We start from the raw sequence: 15,914 nt of genomic DNA on the forward strand, positions 1-15,914 counted from the left end.
TGATTTTCTTTAAATAAATGAGCTGGTAAAAATAGATGATCTTTTTACACCTTATCTATCCAAATCAATAAATTATACCTGTGCTGAATTTTCCTGCTTGTTACATTTATTTTTAATTTTTTAAAAAAGAAGAAAGAGAGAATGAATGCTGAGATTTATTTGTTGTTTACGACCAGGCCCAAATTTAGAGACAGTTTGGAGGCTCAGGCGAACTTCCTTACTGGTTCACTTTTAGGCAGCAACAATGTCATGATTCCAAATGTTTTGATGAGTATTTAAAAGCTGAAAAATAATTTAAATATTTAAACTTTAACTCGTTTTCTTTAGGTGGCATCATACTCACTCACTCCATTTCTCTTATACAGTCAATGGGTGCTGGTAGAATATCTGTGGTAGTGGGGCAAGTCCAGGTGTGAGTTTAGAGTGCAATATTTGATCAAACCCATAAAATGCTTAGAAAACCATCATACCAGTTCTTCTCCTTTGATCTATTTTGATATATCTGATTAAGTTTTATGTTGACTGCTCCTCCTGACACTAGCCTCTATGTTTACTGGGCTAAGGATATCCATAAACAGATATCTATTTATTTGTCTGTTCATTTGTCCATTTTTATGTTTTTTTGGTCTTTTTTTATTTTTGTGTTTTGTTGTTGTTTCCTTTATTTATTTATTTTCTTGTTTATTGTTTTTTGTCTGTTTTTTTTAATCATTTTCATTTGTTTTGATAATTTTGGATTTTTGTGGGCCATCACGTTTGGGGAGACAGACTCGGCATTGCTCCCTCATACTCATGCCTATTTCTGGCCTTGCAACCAAATACTCACAACTCACTGCAAAGTAGACAACGAAAAGTGTTAGTGTCCACTTCTAACATGTAAAACAGAACCAGGGGTGCTGTTAAAGTCTTTCTTTCATCAGCCCACAAACATGCATGTTTGTCCAGTGAACCACCAGGAGATCACTATCAGTGTTGGACACTGTGGATTCATGGGGAGATGTTAGCAGGGCAAAGGAAAACGGTTAGAATGCAGCCACCAGAACAGGAACAGCAGTGTTAGTAACAGTCGGGTTCGTGGTTCTCAATTACTGGGCTCTACTCACTTCCAGTGGCGGAGCCGTCACTGTTGGTTTCGGTCTTCTCGCTGGAAGAGAAAGGTAATGGCCGTGAAAACTCCGTCCCTTGGTCTGGAGGGCAGCCCGCCATCATGCAGAGACGCAGCAGGCCGCATCTGAGGATCAACCGCCACAGGGCAAGGCAATTACACTGCTCAGGCTAACAGCGACACTTCCGGATACTTTATTATGACACCACTACAACATCGAAAATAGCTACAAAAAAAAATCACTAAGAAGAATACTTTGACTTCCTCTGCTGCAAAGCTCTCTAACATACGTCTGTGAATTAGGTAAGGTCAATAGTATTGTGGCCTCCAGCTGGTGTTTAGTGCTTTTTACTTGGTGCTGTGCTTGCACAAGGTAGTGCACCACTTCACTGCTCTGACTTGATAATGGCTCTGATAATAGCTTGCTGCGGTTCCTGTCAATATTCCTGCCTATGTGTCAAAGCTGAAGATGTATTTGTGACTTGGACAGGGTTAATGGGCCATAATGAAGGGTCTTACGTGCTGTCACTGTCTGGCGCTCTGGTCAGAACACTTTGGACCAGACCCGTCAGGCTGGCTATCTGCTTCTCCATAGCCTCCATGCGCTCCAGGCGATGATCCCTGCAAGAAAAAAACAAAAGTGAAGTAACAACCGATATTTGAAGCAAAAGATGATCTTTTATTCCGAATTGTGTGTCTCAGATTCAAACTGGCGTGTACTGACCTGCTGGCTTCCATATCTTGTCCAGATAAAGAAGGACCAAAACCCGACATGCCTCTGTTGCCGTCCCCAGGTCCAGTGAGGCACAAAGGGTCAGATCCGGAGCTTGGTCTCGACTTTGGGCTCTCCACAAACACGGAGGAAGAGGAGTCCTTGCGAAACGTCTGCCTGACTGGTGATGCTCTGGGCGAGCTGGAGTATGGGTCCCTTTCTCTCAGCTGCATGTCAGGGATCTTTTGCGGGGATGAGGGCGGCATGCGAAAACCCATGCCCAGGGTCGCAGAGGAGTATGTGTCAGAGTACAGCGACGGTCCGGGCTTGTAGAGAGAGTCGTCCAGGTCCCCCTGCAGAGCAGCGGCTGAGTAGGTGCTGAGGGAACGTACAGAACCGCGTCGATAAAGGCCGGTGGAAGCGGGGAAGCTAAAGGGGTCTCCGATTGCAGCTAACGATTGGGTGGAGGCAATACTGAGGCGGCCCTCGTGCATCAAGCTGTATGGATCCGCGTACAACCCCTCGTTCTTCAACAGGGACTTGTTCTTTGCAGAAACTTCTTCGTCAGGCTTGACGTCACGGCGCTCCAGGATGGCACTAGGTGAAGGAGTAAGGCCTACGTTGGCACCATGACCGGCTGAGGGATGATGAGGGTGTCTGGGCTGCTCATGCTGGGGATGGGACCCGGCCAATGATGGAGGGCGACCCCCGCTGTAGGACAGGCGCGAGCGGGATGGAGAGCCGGAGGACGCAGACGAAGGGAGGGTGTTAAGGCGGCGTGTCGGGGAGGAGTCGTGAGAGGAATACACCATTTCTCTCTGAAATGAACAAAGATGAGTTAGCATCAGATTTAAGGACAGAGTTCTTGTTTTCTATGTAAAGAAATGGAAAAAATGAGTCAACTGGTGTGACAGAAATGAGATTTTCTCATTATTATTGTAACTAAAATAGACAAAAATATGTTTATGAATACTATTTCTCTTATTTAATCAGTAAACTTTGTGTTCTAAGTGGTTACTTTTAATATAAAACTCAAAGTAGACTTCACTATTTGTTAAAGACCCATGTTTTTGGTGTTTTTACAAGCTCTTGTTGCATTTTTCTCACAAGTTAGGAAATGTATAGAGTAATTTAAGATTAAAGATATGTTTCTGAGTATTTATTTTTTCAAATTGCATTGCAAGAGCAGAAGAAAACCAGTGGTTTGAAAAAGCTCGGGATTGTGACAACTGAGAACAGCAACTGACACGAGCAGGCCAAAGTCTCCATTTTCCACCATAATTCTGAGGCATCCACTTTCAGACAAATAGATCCATTAACGTCTTCATTTTCCTCATCTAAGCTGACATCTGGCTCAAAACTGTAAGGCTGCAACTGTAACAGGTTCACAATATTTTGTATAATTACACTAAATTTTATTTTTTGATTTTTATTTTACACCTGGCAATTGGGTCGCAGGCTAATGGAGTCCTTCAGATCCTTAGTATGAGTTGATGCTCCGCCCTCCCTCTTCCCTTTTGCTGTTTTCTTCATTTGAAAGAGTTAAGTACATGTCCTAGCCTAGCCCTTCTCCCATCCCTTTCATTTGGCCCTCCAAACGGATAGTTATGAAAAAATTGTGTCTGATATTTCGGACGTCACTTTCGGTTGATGTCACCAATAATTACCGGTCCGGTCCGGTAGCGTTAGCGCGGAGTTTCAAGCGGTTGATTATGCATATCAATAGGGCTGCCACAAACGATTATTTTATAAGTCGACTAATCACCGATTATTTTTACCGATTAGTCGACTAATTTTAATGAATCGTGCAAATTCTGACCATTAGATTCTGTGATTAAAACAAGATTAAATCAAATAAGAGAGAGATAATTAATATACTTTCCATCAAACTTATTTTGACAGGTGACCTTTGACCCTACACCACCCATCAAACTGATTTTGACAGGTGCCCCGCCCCTTTAAGATGATGTATCAATTTAATATCAATTTTATATATTATGGGGTACATGGGGTCAAAGGTCACCTGTCAAAATGAGTTTGATGGAAAGTATATTCCTTATCTCTCTAATGAGGTCGGCCCCTTAAACAAGTTTTGGTCTCACTGACTCAAATAATGAAAAAAGTGCATTTTTTTGGATCTGAACGCTCACAACTTTGTTCAACTTTACTACACTCTGACTCCATATTATATAAAGTAACGTCTAATCGACTATTAAATTAGCTGTTGACTTGTCGACCACTGGGAATGATTTAACAATAGCAAAAAAAAAATAGTTGGAGTGGGATTTCAAATGAGAAGAATATACTTTTACACTAAGAATTAAATTCCTATTTTTGAGTTTCTGTTCTTCTGTAGACATTCATGGTTAAATCTTTCTTTTGTTTGTTTTGTTGCTTTTCCTGCTGTCATTGAACGTCTCTCTTGTTACTTTTCTAGTTTAAAAAAAGTCCAAATAAGCAAAAATATATATATTTTTGACAAACATCCCCGTCTCATACATAGCTGGAAATTTCTGTCCGAGCAAAAAAAAAAAACAAAAAACCTTTTTGCTCTTAAATGTGAATAAAAATGAAATTCACATGAGCAAATATTGTTCAAGAGTTGCCTAAAAAACTCAACCTTGTGTTGTCTGGTAAGAATTGGTGCATGAGGGTAAATGCAAATGGGATTCTCCAGCCCGTTGTTCGCTGTCAGCTAGTTTATTTACATATTTTTTTTCTGATATACTGCATGTACTGTTGCAAACATGACATTCTGGAGCAAAACAACACAGCGAGTGCACACAGTGCTTTTCCTCTGCCTTCCATGCATGATTATTAGTCGTTATATTCCCAGCATTTTTGTGAATAATGCAGATGGCAAGCAGGGTTTGGTATCAAATAATTAAAAAAAAGGTTTTCCCTCAGGGTTGCTTGATTTTTACTGATGCAGAAATATATTCAATGTTAAAATGTGCTTTATGAGGCGATGCAGTTGTGTAGTTTTGTACAGAAACAGATGGCCTACTTAAGAATTCCAAAACAACATGTCCGATGGGAATTCCCTTAAAATTATTAACCTGGGTACATGGTAGTGGCCTGTCAAAGTCACTTTTGCAAAAGACGCTCACATTCCCAAACAATGCATCAAACAACATCTGTCAAAGTCAAGGCCCGGGGGCCGGATGCGGCCCTCCGGGTAATTCTATCCGGCCCTCCACATCCTTTTATTTTATTGTTATTAAAGGTCCAATTTTATCTTGCTCTTATTTCTAATTTGTATAATTTTGACAAAAATATATTTTTATGGAGAGTAAAATATTGAAAGTTAATTAAAGTTTAAGTTGATTTATTCTGGAATAATATTCATGTCTGTTTAGTATTCAAAATTATGTTAAAAATGTAATTTTTTTTCATAATTAAACATTTTAAATATGTTTTAAAGTTTTAAAATGTGGCATTCTGCTAGCTTTTTGGACTATTTACTAAGATTTTTAGGCTATTTTTAGTTTGGCTTATATTTCAGCTACATGCTAGCTGTTTTGGCTAATTTGGGCTTTTTTCCGTTTTTAAGCTATTTTGAGGTTTAGCTAATTTTTCAGCTACGTCTTAGCTGTTTTGGCTAATTTAGGAATTTCTCTTTTAGTCTGTTTTGCAGTTAATCTAATATTTACACACTAGCTGTATTAGCCCTTTTTCCGTTTTTTCAAAGGATTTTGAAATTTAGCTAATATTTCAGCTACGTGTTAGCTACGTGTTTAGCTAATTTAGGCTTTTTTCAGTTTTTTAGGATATTTTGAAGTCTAGCTAACATTTCAGCGACATGTTAGCTGTTTTGGCTAACTTACATGTAGGTCTTTTTAATGCTAATTAGGTATTTAGCTAATATTTTAGCTGGCTATTAGCTACATGGTTTTCAGCTATTAACTTTAGTGTTTTCAGCTATCAGCGTATTCAGCTACTAGATTCTGTGTTTCAGCATCTTTAGCTATTAGCACTAGCATCTTTACCAGCCAAATTCAGCTTACAGCATTCCCACTAGCCTTATTGCAGGTAATGCTATATATCTAGTTCCTAATTATGTTAAAAAGTTACTGTATAAAGTTACTGAAGAGTGTTCAGTAAATGTTTATCTTGTTCGTCCCGCGACCTAGGTTGTGTTTTGGATTTTGGACCCTTGTGCGATTGAGTTTGACACCCCTGCATTAAACACTTAACTTGCAGAAGTCCACTGTGTGGCCCCCTTCCCCTCCCACCTCCCCTCGGCTCACCCTCAGGTCTCCGTTAGCCAGATGTGCAGCACCAGTGTAAGAGGCATAGATGGGCTCTTTGCGGTAGATCTTGATGATGCTCCGATCCTGAATGTCCCTGACGTCCTCCAGCTCGTAGAAGACGTTACGGGCCTCATCCTTGATCAAGATGGCTGTGTTGGGTGACTTCAACATACCCGCTGTCAACTTCTGAGGGAACATGTGCACGATGAGAGCATGCAGCGTGTCCAGGCTGCTCAGCTCATGGGTGATGTGCACCCGGCGTGTCTCATCTCCATACTGCAGGAACAGCACGCCTAAAAAAGAACAAGGAGAGGTGGTTGAGTCAGGAATCGTTGGCCTCAGCGGACGGGGAAAAAATAACTATTCTGTCGATTCCTGGGGCTCATTTTGAAAGCTGATGTATCAGGTATGATTCAAATATTCTGCTTCTACAAGATCTAAATAATAAATGGCATCATCAGAGGTCGGCATGAATAATCAAAGATCAATACGTCTTTTTTGGGCGAGGGGAGAGCAGGTGTTATAATACATGGGTTGAATATAACAAATTATTCAAATTTGACTGTTGAAGTAACAAAACTAAAGAATGGCCCCAACTAACAGAAATATAGACTAACCGTTGAGTTTTAAATTAGGAGGTTTAATGCCTGACTAACCTGAAAATTCATCTTCAAACAACACGGAACAAACAAAAAAGACAAGGAAAGAGATTGAGAATTAAAAGTTGCAAATGAAAAAACATGTTGGGGAGAGAAGAAAAAACAGACATTGGTTAGTGCAGAGAAATGAGGATAAAGGAAATCCGTTATTTCACCTCTGACTAAACTTCTAATTAATATTCTCGCTTCACAGTAATCCTCTCTATCCACCTGAGGGGCGTTTATTCCAAATTTGTGCTCATTCTGTTTGCATTTACACTATAACATTCTCAATCCTGTATGACTGAACACAAAAATTTACTATGAAATAAATTTGAATTAAATTAAGAAAAAGGCATGCATTGTTTAGAAACTATAAAAAACAGTTTTCTGTTGCTTCCTGTTCTTTTAAGTGAAGCATTTAACTTTTTTTCGTTAAATAAAGCGAGATCTGCCTCGATTCCCGCCGTCAGGTCACAACTTAAGCCTGCCAGGATTGCTTTTAATCTTTACCTGGAGATCGGAGCTTATTCTGACTGGCGGAGCGGGACAGTGGCAGGCTCTGACGAAAGCGGTTCATCCGATTGAACCCGATGGGAATGTCCGCCTCCGACATGGTCTCCAAGGATTCGGCTGAAGCGAACGAGAGCTTGGCGGCCTGGTCGGCAAGCCCAGACTGGGTAGACTGGGAATGTCGTGGACTGCGACTCTGCGGAGTAAGACAACAATTTAAGGAGGAATTGAGGCAGAATGAATATGTTTGACAGGGCTGATGGAGGAAGGCTTACTGGAGGAGACAGTGAACACACACTGACACACTTGACAAGATTATCCAGACCTTGACAATACCATTAGCGACCTGCTATTCACCAAGAATTACAGGCATCACAGCATATGGCATCTCATGAATGAAGCTGCACATTCTTTACAAATTCACCATTGATGGAGAAGCAATAACCACACTGAAGCGGCGTCGCCGCCTGGGAAAAGTTACACCAGGGTTACTCGCCTTTGCACACCACCCACATCCAAACTCTTGTGACTGTGCACATTCAAACTTTTAAATGAGCGCTCGTGGGATAGAAAGAGAAGCCCTCGCAACTCCCAGGCTGTCACTGTAGGTTTATCCTGCCGGCCTAAGTTTAGGCCTCTTCCAGCGAAAGGCTGGTAATGCAGCTGGGGCTGGGCTGACTGAACTGAGCTCCCCGATTCCCCACCGCTGCAGCACTTCCTGCTGCTCGGAGGCGCTGTAATGAGCTCCCAGAGTGCTGTCTGCTGATTATTTCAATGGAAGAAGCAGATACAGTCTTAGCTGCTGAACAGTTTGCGGTGCCTGTCTGGCCGTCTTTGAAGCATGAACACAACAGTTGTCAGCTCTTTCTTTCTCTGCTTGAGTCGGGCTGCACACTGGAGCTACTGTGGCTTTTATTAATGTGCTTTTTAATTAATGGAAGGCAGCTTAAGCAACATGCAGGGCTACAGAAACGAAAAAAAAAGAATACAGGCACAGTTAGAGGTTAATTTCAATATTGAATTTTGTCAAATAATCTGGCCGAGGTGTTGAGATTTTATTAAGCGAAAATCTTCAATTTGCTTGTCTTGGCAGAAGATTAGAGGGGGGGAATACCTTTGGATGCAACTGCCTCATTAATCCGTAAGCTTCTTCTCTCCATCTCTGAGAAAAAAGGCATGAATAAAGGGATTGCTCAGATGAATATGCTCACTTGTTGCCCAAATCTTTGATCTTTTATACTGAGGACAAAGATCTGTGGTTATGAACATGCAGCCTGAGGCGCATTTCAACAAGAAGTGGCCATATTATACAGTATATGGCTACGAGCTCTTTCTAGGGAGAAGGGAAGCATTTTAATCTTGAATTTTCTTCTAACATGGTACACTTGAAAAATATACCAACATGGAAATTGTACTGCTATTTAATGATGCAGCAATTTGTTAATTTTAGTCCTGTTTGGATTTGTTTTTTTTTTACTTAAAACACAGGTTCGCTGAGTCATGCCAAAGACTTTAAAAGTAGGACCCAATGCCTGCCTGTTTTACTCTCAGCATTAAGGGGTTGGATTGGGGGGGTCAAACCCAAAAAGGTTCCCTGAGTGCGGCTGTGTCTGCAGCTCACCACTCCCCCAGAGGATGGGTCGAAAATGGAGAACAAATTTTACATACCAAGCTGTGTGACCACAGAAGCCGAAAATGACAGACAGCTGCTCCAAAAATTGACCAAAAAAAAAAAAAAAGAAATTGGAGAGTGATTCATTTTCTGTTTTTGAGAGTTGTTGATGTGCTGTATATCTTCCAATTGTGACCCATCTCTAATTGGCGTGGTCTCCAATAATCGCTGGGTCTAACAGGTGTTTGTTATGCAGTGTTTCCACGGTGCGGTCCCGACTGGGCCGGTCCGCTTTTGGCAGGTTTAGAAAAGTCCGGGGCAATTCAAGTGAGCGTTTCATTGAGTGCTGAACCATCAAGGCGTCTGTGGAGCGTAGACCGATGACCTAGCTGTAACGGTGCAACTGCACCGGGTCTCCATATTGGGCGTATCTCTGGTCCCTAACCCCCGCGAATAAGGGGATTGAACGCAAAGAATTTAACAGTCTTTGCAAGAGGATTGTGGGAGGTGAAAAAGAATACAACCGAGAAGATGACAAATCCATCTTCTTCTGCTCATCCAGGACTGGGTCACGGGGGCAGCAGTCTAAGCAATGATGCCCAGATTTCCCACTATCCGGCCACTTCCTCCATCTCCTCTGGGAGCATCCGAGGCATTCAAAGGCCATCCGAGAGACATAGTCTCTCCAGCGTGTCCTAGGTCTTCCCCGGGGCCTCAGGCTAGTGGTAAATGCCCAGAATACCTCTCCACGGAGGCGTCCAAGAGGCATAAAGACCAGATGCCCGAGCCACCTCAACTGACTCCTCAACTCCAAGCTCTTTCCGGGTGACCAAGCTTCTCACTCTATCTCTAAAGGAGCGCCCAGCCACTCTATAGAGGAAGCTCATCTCAGCCGCTTGTAGTCGGGATCTCGTTCTTTCGGTCATGACCCAGAGCTCATGACCATAAGTGATAATTGGAACGAAGATGGACCGGTAAATTAAGAGCTTTGCTTTCTGGCTCAGCTCTCTTTACACCACAACGAACCAGTGCAGAGACTGCTCCAATTCGCTTGTCGAACTCATGCCTCGATCTTCCCTCACTCGAGAACAAGACCCCAAGATATTTAAACTCCTCCACGTGAGGCAGGAGCACTCCACCCACTGAGAGAGGGCAAGCTGAAACTCGGGTTTGGATCTTGAATCAGGAAAAGCGTTGGTCGGACACTTGCTGTTCTCGTCATACCTTTCCACCAATCAATAGATTTCATCATGTGACAGATCCTAACTGGTCTATTCTATATTTTTAATGGACCTACAACCAAAAATGGTACAAATTGGTCCAGCCTGGTGGGTCAGTTTTATAATGGAAACGCTCAAGATATCGTACCGGTCCGGTCCGGTCTAGACGCTGGGTGTTTATGGTATTTGTGTTGTGAGCCGGGGTAGCAATAGCCAAGAAACGCTCATTCTATTTAGCGTCTAAATAAACAGACGTCTGTCTCTAATAAAAGGCAAACCGGCTGCCAAATCTTTGGAACAAACACAGAGGCTACAATTGGAAGATTTATGTGTTGGTTACAGCCTGCACTGATCATGAATAAAAAGACTTAAACAGATTACATCTCAATGACTCAAGAGAGGGCGGGACGCTACAGTATATTCTTCATTATCACAAGAAAACAAATTTTGTTTCCTCGTGATAATGAGACAGTAGATATCGTTATCACGAGAAAACGGTCAAAAAGTAGGACGGACCATTTTTGGCATCTCATAAGCAAACAATACTAGTGTGCTTATACTACTGTGATCCTAGGAGATATGCATCAATAACGTTGAAATATAAAAATAACCAAAGGAAGACGATAGCTAAGAAAAAAAAGACAAAATACATCTTTTGCTACACATCTATGATTTTGGAAAATTATTAAAAAATATGAACAATCAAAGTATTCTAATACAAAGTCAATAGGCATTATTTACATTAAAATAAAAAGTAGCAACAACTCTAACGTTCAGTGGATTTCAATTGCTTTTGTCAATATTTTTGTGGCAGATTTTCAACTCTAGTTTCCCATTTGCACCCAATGAAACAATGACTTACAATATATTATTATTATTCATGTCAAACTGCATACAGGCACTTCAAACATAAGAAATACTGACAATACATGCTTTGTTTCCACAAGGCTCTGCACCTCAGCTACACTCAGCAGGGTTCTTCTTAAAGAACAAAGAAATGTCATTTAAAGTTCGCAGCCATTCTCTATTTGTCAGTACTTGCAGAAACTGTCAGAGGCAATGAATTCAATACTTAGGGGATCAGTTTTTCTTTTGAAGTCATCACAAAACGTGCGATGTAGTTAGTGTCGTACCTGCAGCCGACAGCAATCCCAGCACTCTCAATTTTGGAGAATCACAGCGGAATTCTGATGGAGGCCGCACGATTTGTGGCGTTTAAAGCAACTTCACAGAATTGCACTTGTAAGAACAAAGTATTCTTACAAGTGGGGGATTCATTTACTCTGACTTACATTGAGGAATGGCTTTTATCAGCTTTGGAGAGCAAAAACTGATGATAAAGGTAAAATGTTTAATGTATGGAGACTAATCACAGACATCAGCCTCGGCTTGTTTTTACAGGAAGCTGTAACTAAACTGTAGGCGGGACCTTCCCCTCTGTTATTGCTGATATGCTCTTTACATTTACAGCCACTGTATGCTATCGCATGTGCTGTACGTTGATATACAGCCCTCCTGTAGGGTTTCCTAATGTATTGTTACAGCCCTTTCGACACTATCGTGCATAATTTAGTCCGGCGCCCACACAGAGTCCAGAGATGGTGGTGGAAGACAACGTTTGAGCACAGATGGAAGCCGTGGTGCTGACAGATAATCCCCACCATGATTTCTAATAGGGTCGTTTATCTAAACATTGACCACAGCGAGCAGCAATGCAGCCAGCGGTATTGATGAGGGGGGCGCCATAAACTGCAGCGAGACACCTTCTGGTCTCTCTGTCAAAAAAAAAAAAAGGAAGATAATTTCCTTTAACAAGGTTTGATGGACATCTTCTGAATCCCTATAGAGCTTCATAAACAGAAACATATGGCAATAAATATTCTTATAGGAGGACAATCTGCTCGACTAAACAAGAAAAAAGCAGTAATACTGGATATGGATTGTAGCCGAGCTGTTTCCAGGCAACCAAGACTGACCAAGAAAGACTCACTTAAACCACGGCAAAAAAAAAAAAAATGAATTGTCACTTTTACAGCCAGACTCATGTACTGGGGAAGATGATGGGTGTTTATGTGGGAACACGGTAGGTGTGAGAATGTTAATTTAGTTACAGAAGATGCTGCTTCTTATTGGTATTTGGATTCACCAGCTGACTGTGATAAGGTCACACATACTCTGTCGAAATGGGAAAGCTAATTATAACCCGGGGAATTGGTAAAAATAAGTATTTATTACATTTTGAATGGCCAAAGTAACAAACACATTTTGAGCAGCTGCCTGAAAATAATCATTCTTCTATTAATAGAGGAAACGCTCAAGAAGTGATAACAGAAATATTTAAACAAATCCATTTAAATGTTAAATAACAACATTTTATCTTTTCACTAAAATAAAAATCATGTTTTTGGTGCTAACATGTTCATGTGGATTTTTTCTGATGATGGAGGACATATAATAAGAAAATTAATCCTAAAATTGCGTTTTTAAGTAATACGTTTTAATAATTATTGTGAATCAAGAACAGACAAAAAAATTAGATCATATTTGTGACGTAGAAAAAACGATGTGCGAGCTACAAGCTTCCTGTTCTACTCCATCATATGAAAAACAAGATGCACATAACTGATCTGCATATGACATGATGAATTCTGAAATAGTGTAATGTCTACTTGAATAATCGTGTGATTTACTGATACTTATGTATTCTTAATGACCTGAATCTGTGTTGGTAAGGTAATATTTGATTAGAAGGTGTGAACCAGATAATGATAATTAATGTAAAGAAAATGTTAAGGTAGATCAGAGATGGGATTATATAAATTCTCTTCCTCCCACTTCCTTTCAAGCAATCTTTATTTTGATGCCTAACTATTCCGTGTTTGATATGACTTTGTTGATTGTTTATGTATTATTCTTGCTTTAAATGCATGAAACAAACAATTTCTAATCTAATCTAATCAAATCTAAACTCATCTAATCCAATCTAATCTGAACTAGTCTAATCGAATCGAATCCAATTCAATCCAATCTAATCTAGTCTAATCTAAAATAGTCTAATATAATCCAATCTAGTCTAATCTAAACTAGTCTAATCCAATGCAATCTGATCGAAAGTAGCCTGATCTAATCTAATCTAGTTTAATCCAATCAAAACTAGTCTAATCCAATCAAAACTAGTCTAATTCAATCTAAATTAGTCTAATCTAAATTAGTCTAATCTAATCTAATCTAATCTAAATTAGTCTAATCTAATCTAGTCTAATCCAATCAAAACTAGTCTAATTCAATCTAAATTAGTCTAATCTAAATCCAATCTAATCTAAAATTGTCTGATCTAATCTAATCTAGTTTAATCCAATCAAAACTAGTCTAATCCAATCAAAACTAGTCTAATTCAATCTAAATTAGTCTAATCTAAATTAGTCTAATCTAATCTAAATTAGTCTAATCTAATCTAATCTAATCCAATCCAATCCAATCCAATCCAATCCAATCCAATCCAATCCAATCCAATCCAATCCAATCTAATCTAATCTAATCTAATCTAATCCAATCCAAACTTGTCTATTTCAATCCAATCTAATCTAAACTAGTCTCATCTAATCAAATTCAATCAAATCTAATCGAATCTAATCTAGTTAATCCACTCAAAACTAGTCTAATTCAGTCTAAATTTGTCTAATCCAATCCAATCTAATCTAAACTAGTCTAAACTAGCCTAATCTAATCTAATCAAATCTAATCTAATCTAATTTAAACTAAACTAGTCCAATCCAATATAAACTACTCCAGTCCAATCCAATCCAATCCAATCCAATCTAAACTAGTCTAATCTAATCAAATTTAATCTAATCTAATCGAATCTAATCTAGTTAATCCCCTCAAAACTAGTCTAATTCAATCTAAATTTGTCTAATCCAATCCAATCTAATCTAAACTAGTCTAAACTAGTCTAATCTAATTTAATCTAATCTAATCTAATCTAATCTAATCTAATCTAATCTAATCTAAACTAGTCCAATCCAATCCAATCTAATCCAATCCTGATGTATCCACTTGTAGACGACTCGATCCACGTACGTCTTTGTTTTCCTGGTATGAAACTGTAAGCTCCAACATCTTTAGCTATATTTGTTGCATCAGTAATGTTAGGTTACGGATGTGAATGACTAGCAGGAGAGTCTGCAAAAAGAGAGCTATGAGTAACGGCGAGGGGAAGAGGGGATGGGGTTGCTCCGTGCCAATGGTCCCGCCCCACAACTCAGAGGTAAAATTTGAATAAACTATTGTCACTGTGCAGAAAACAACACAGGGTTTTGGATTTTGGCTAAAAATTGCAAAATCCTACATAAAATATTTTATTCTCAAAGCCAATAGTTCATATTTAGGGGATGTATTCCTGATAGAGCTCTAAACAAACTGTAAATTGTTTGGACACATTTCTCTAAAAAACACTCAAATAAAAAGTTTTATCTTTTTTTGTTAAAATCTGACAACCTTTTTAAAGGCATTTCATGTAACACAGACTGCATCTATTTAAAAAGTTCAAATCCTAAATGAGATAAAAGAAAAAGAAAAGCAGTTTTATGCATTTTTCCCTCTTCCAAAATATCCTTAGCTCATAAAATAATTCATGTTGCCTGTAATTGTTTTAAATGCTGCAATCCCACTTTAGGATTTTCAATTAACTGAAATGTTTTACTGTTCTTTTATTGCTGCCTAAGCTTTTTGTATCTATGTAAATGTCTTCTAACTGCAGTAGAGTAAATAAAGCTGTCTGGTTGTTTAGGGGGTTTGAACCACTGTTCTGAACAATGTGCTGCTTAACAATAGAATAAATTCCCAGCGTAGCGCTCTGTTCAGGAGTCCTACACCTGCTGTTTTTTCATATATGTCCACAGGTTATTTACCTTGTTACAATATTTTCCAAACTGCGATTTCCACATTTGCATTTCAGATTAGATACCAAATAAAAACGTCTCTCCGCAGTCATTTTAAATTGTAAATAATATATGCAAAGACACCATCTGCTCATGCATCTGGAAAGCTGTACAGATTGATAAATGGCTGGAAATAGGCAGGTATACTGGTGTCTCCTGCCACCAAAACCTTTTCCTAGAGAGTCATTCAGACTTTTCCAACAACACTCCTCTTAGAAAAGCCAGAAAAAAGCGTTATAGCAAACAGGGAACAAGATGATCTCAGAAAAACAGAGTAGAAGATGGCCTGACAACAGACCTGAGGCTAAAAGTTGCTTTAAACTCCTTCCACTATGTCTTTTTTCATGATTGCAAACACAAAAAACAGTGTTTCTACACAAATAAACACAGAAACATGCACACAAATAAACAACTTCTTCCACTAAATGTCATCTTAAATCTGTTTGCAATTGATCAAAACTACAACCTTGTTGTAATCAGCTTCCTGGCGACCCCGTCAAATAAAATCTTAATTTATCTCTCCCATGTCCTCCGATTTTAAGCACATTTTCGAGCAGAATTGTTCCCGAAAGCCTATTTTCTTGTCAAATCGGATGCTGTTTGACATGTTTGGTGAGGGTCAGGACGCTCCATTAACCGCCTGAAGGATCAGCGGCCCATCTGTCATAAACATTAATGAGCTGGCTTTAATATTTCAAGGGCACAACATGAAATTTTATAACTAAACTGCTGCCTTGACACATGACATTTGCAGCAGATAATAAAGTGTTTTTCTTTTATTTAGTTTTAAATGACAAACCTGATAGCTTTTTGAAATATATTCTTTGAATTAACTTCATTATGTGGTGTGAAAATCTACTTTACCGAGTCTAAATATAGAAATGTCAAACATAGATTGATGTGTCTGAATTTAGAGAAACT

At 39.3% G+C, this 15,914-nt stretch overlaps 1 protein-coding gene across 4 annotated transcripts in view; it reads right to left on the reverse strand.

Annotated features, from left to right (window-relative positions):
* si:ch211-278a6.1 (SRC kinase signaling inhibitor 1) overlaps positions 1–15,914 on the reverse strand; it is a 120,278-nt gene that overhangs the window by 22,576 nt on the left and 81,788 nt on the right. For all 4 annotated transcript variants that reach the window (XM_036213181.1, XM_036213184.1, XM_036213182.1 and 1 more), the window contains 6 exons: positions 7,222–7,417; positions 6,727–6,738; positions 6,068–6,363; positions 1,830–2,635; positions 1,625–1,726; positions 1,104–1,231 (listed from right to left, as the gene is read on the reverse strand). In XM_036213181.1, coding sequence (XP_036069074.1) covers positions 1,104–1,231; positions 1,625–1,726; positions 1,830–2,635; positions 6,068–6,363; positions 6,727–6,738; positions 7,222–7,417 — 1,540 coding nt within the window. The remainder of the gene's footprint in view (positions 1–1,103; positions 1,232–1,624; positions 1,727–1,829; positions 2,636–6,067; positions 6,364–6,726; positions 6,739–7,221; positions 7,418–15,914) is intronic.

This window comes from Oryzias melastigma, linkage group LG8 (assembly GCF_002922805.2).
Source record: "Oryzias melastigma strain HK-1 linkage group LG8, ASM292280v2, whole genome shotgun sequence".
NCBI classification, from domain to species: domain Eukaryota; kingdom Metazoa; phylum Chordata; class Actinopteri; order Beloniformes; family Adrianichthyidae; genus Oryzias; species Oryzias melastigma.